This window comes from Phaethon lepturus, unplaced genomic scaffold (genome assembly GCF_000687285.1).
Source record: "Phaethon lepturus isolate BGI_N335 unplaced genomic scaffold, ASM68728v1 scaffold33259, whole genome shotgun sequence".
NCBI lineage: Eukaryota > Metazoa > Chordata > Aves > Phaethontiformes > Phaethontidae > Phaethon > Phaethon lepturus.
In genome coordinates, this window is record NW_010561840.1 from 1131 (window position 1) to 2694 (window position 1564).

At 58.0% G+C, this 1564-nt stretch overlaps 1 protein-coding gene across 1 annotated transcript in view; it reads left to right on the forward strand.

The window, feature by feature from the left end:
- The window catches only part of EGR4 (early growth response 4), a 1796-nt gene extending 1098 nt beyond the window's left edge, over window positions 1–698 (forward strand). Inside the window, 1 exon segment of the mRNA XM_010294106.1 lies at window positions 1–698. This exon segment is cut by the window's left edge and continues 39 nt beyond it. Within this exon segment, the coding sequence (XP_010292408.1) occupies window positions 1–698 (698 nt within the window).
- Window positions 699–1564: the final 866 nt, after the last annotated feature.

Below are 1564 nucleotides of genomic sequence, written 5' to 3' on the forward strand. Positions count from 1 at the left end.
AGCTCGCCAGCCTGGCAGAGGAGCCTGCCTGCTTCGGCCCCCATCTGGGCTTCGGCTGCGAGCCAGAAAACTTCCCGGCCCGCGGGGACTTTGCCGACAGCAAGATCCACAACCTCCCTCCTCCATTAATGCCGGAGTTCGACGCCTCCTTGGCCCAGCCCGAAGTCCTGCCAGGTCTGATGAGCTCTGCTGGGCTCCTCCATCCTCACCCCTCACCTTCTGTCCCCGCCGCGGACTTTCTGGGCCACACCACCTCTTCCTCCATGCCTTCCCTGCTGCCCACCAACCCTCCTGCCTTGGCTGAGCCCAAGAAGAAGACCCGCCGGACCAAGTGCTCTTCCAAATGCTTCTGCCCAAAACCCCACGAGAAGGCTTTTGCCTGCCCGGTGGAGAACTGCATCCGGAGCTTCGCCCGCTCAGATGAGCTCAACAGGCACCTCCGCATCCACACGGGCCACAAACCCTTCCAGTGCCGCATCTGCCTGAGGAACTTCAGCCGCAGCGACCACCTCACCACCCACATCCGAACACACACCGGCGAGAAGCCCTTCTCCTGCGACACCTGCGGCCGCCGCTTCGCCAGGAGCGACGAGAAGAAACGCCACAGCAAGGTCCACCTGAAGCAGAAAGCCCGGACGGAGGAGAAGCTCAAAGGTTTGGGTTTCTTCTCGGTGGGTCTCTCCTTTGGGACACTGTGAGGCCCCAACCCGAGCGCTGAGAGACGGCGTTTCCCGAGGTCCCCCGAGCATCTCACGGGAGAGCCGGGGTGGGAATATCCTCCCGGGGTGGCCCTGGAGAAGATGACGGCAGATCGGGCCGTGCCAAGGGAGGAGCAGGGCACACGGGAGGCAGAGGTGATGCTGCGGCGCCGGACCGCTGGCTGCGGAGAAGGGATGTGGCAGCTCCGGCCACCCGGAGCCATCTCCAAGCTGCAGGGACTGAGTCATTTTTATAGCTCCTTCTCCAAGGAGGGGGGGGGGAAACCCCCATGTACAGAAATAAATCCCCACCGAGATGGTTTATTTGGGTTTTTTTTATATACCCAAACCCATGGACATCCTGTGTTTGCAGCGACCTGGCTGTGATTTCCCCTGCCAGCACTTTACACGGAGCTGCCGACCAGTTATTTACTGGCTGGCACTGTCGGAGGCTGCGGCTGCACCGGTCCTTTCTCCCAAAGGAGAGAGATGCAACCGGTGCGTAACGGTCCCTTTGGAAAGGTGATGTCGTTATTTTATTATTATTATCCTGTTTGTAAAATATATATATATAATCTATCAGGAATATTAGAAAATTGTGTCTATTTTTCTAATTAAAGACTTGAGCTAATCTAAGACCTCGCTGGGGTTGCTCTCTGCCTTTCAGTCCCGTATAGCAGCCGACACCAGTGGTATTTCTGTTGCGTTTTTGACGTCTAGCTGCCTCACATGGGGAAAAGGGTGCTTAAATAATTAGCAGGGAGAGAAAAATCAATCGGTGCGGTGGGTGGGTTGGCGACCCTCCTCCCACGCATCCCCCAGTTCCCAGAGTGGGCCGCCATTCCCGGGGGGACGGTCGCTTCTCG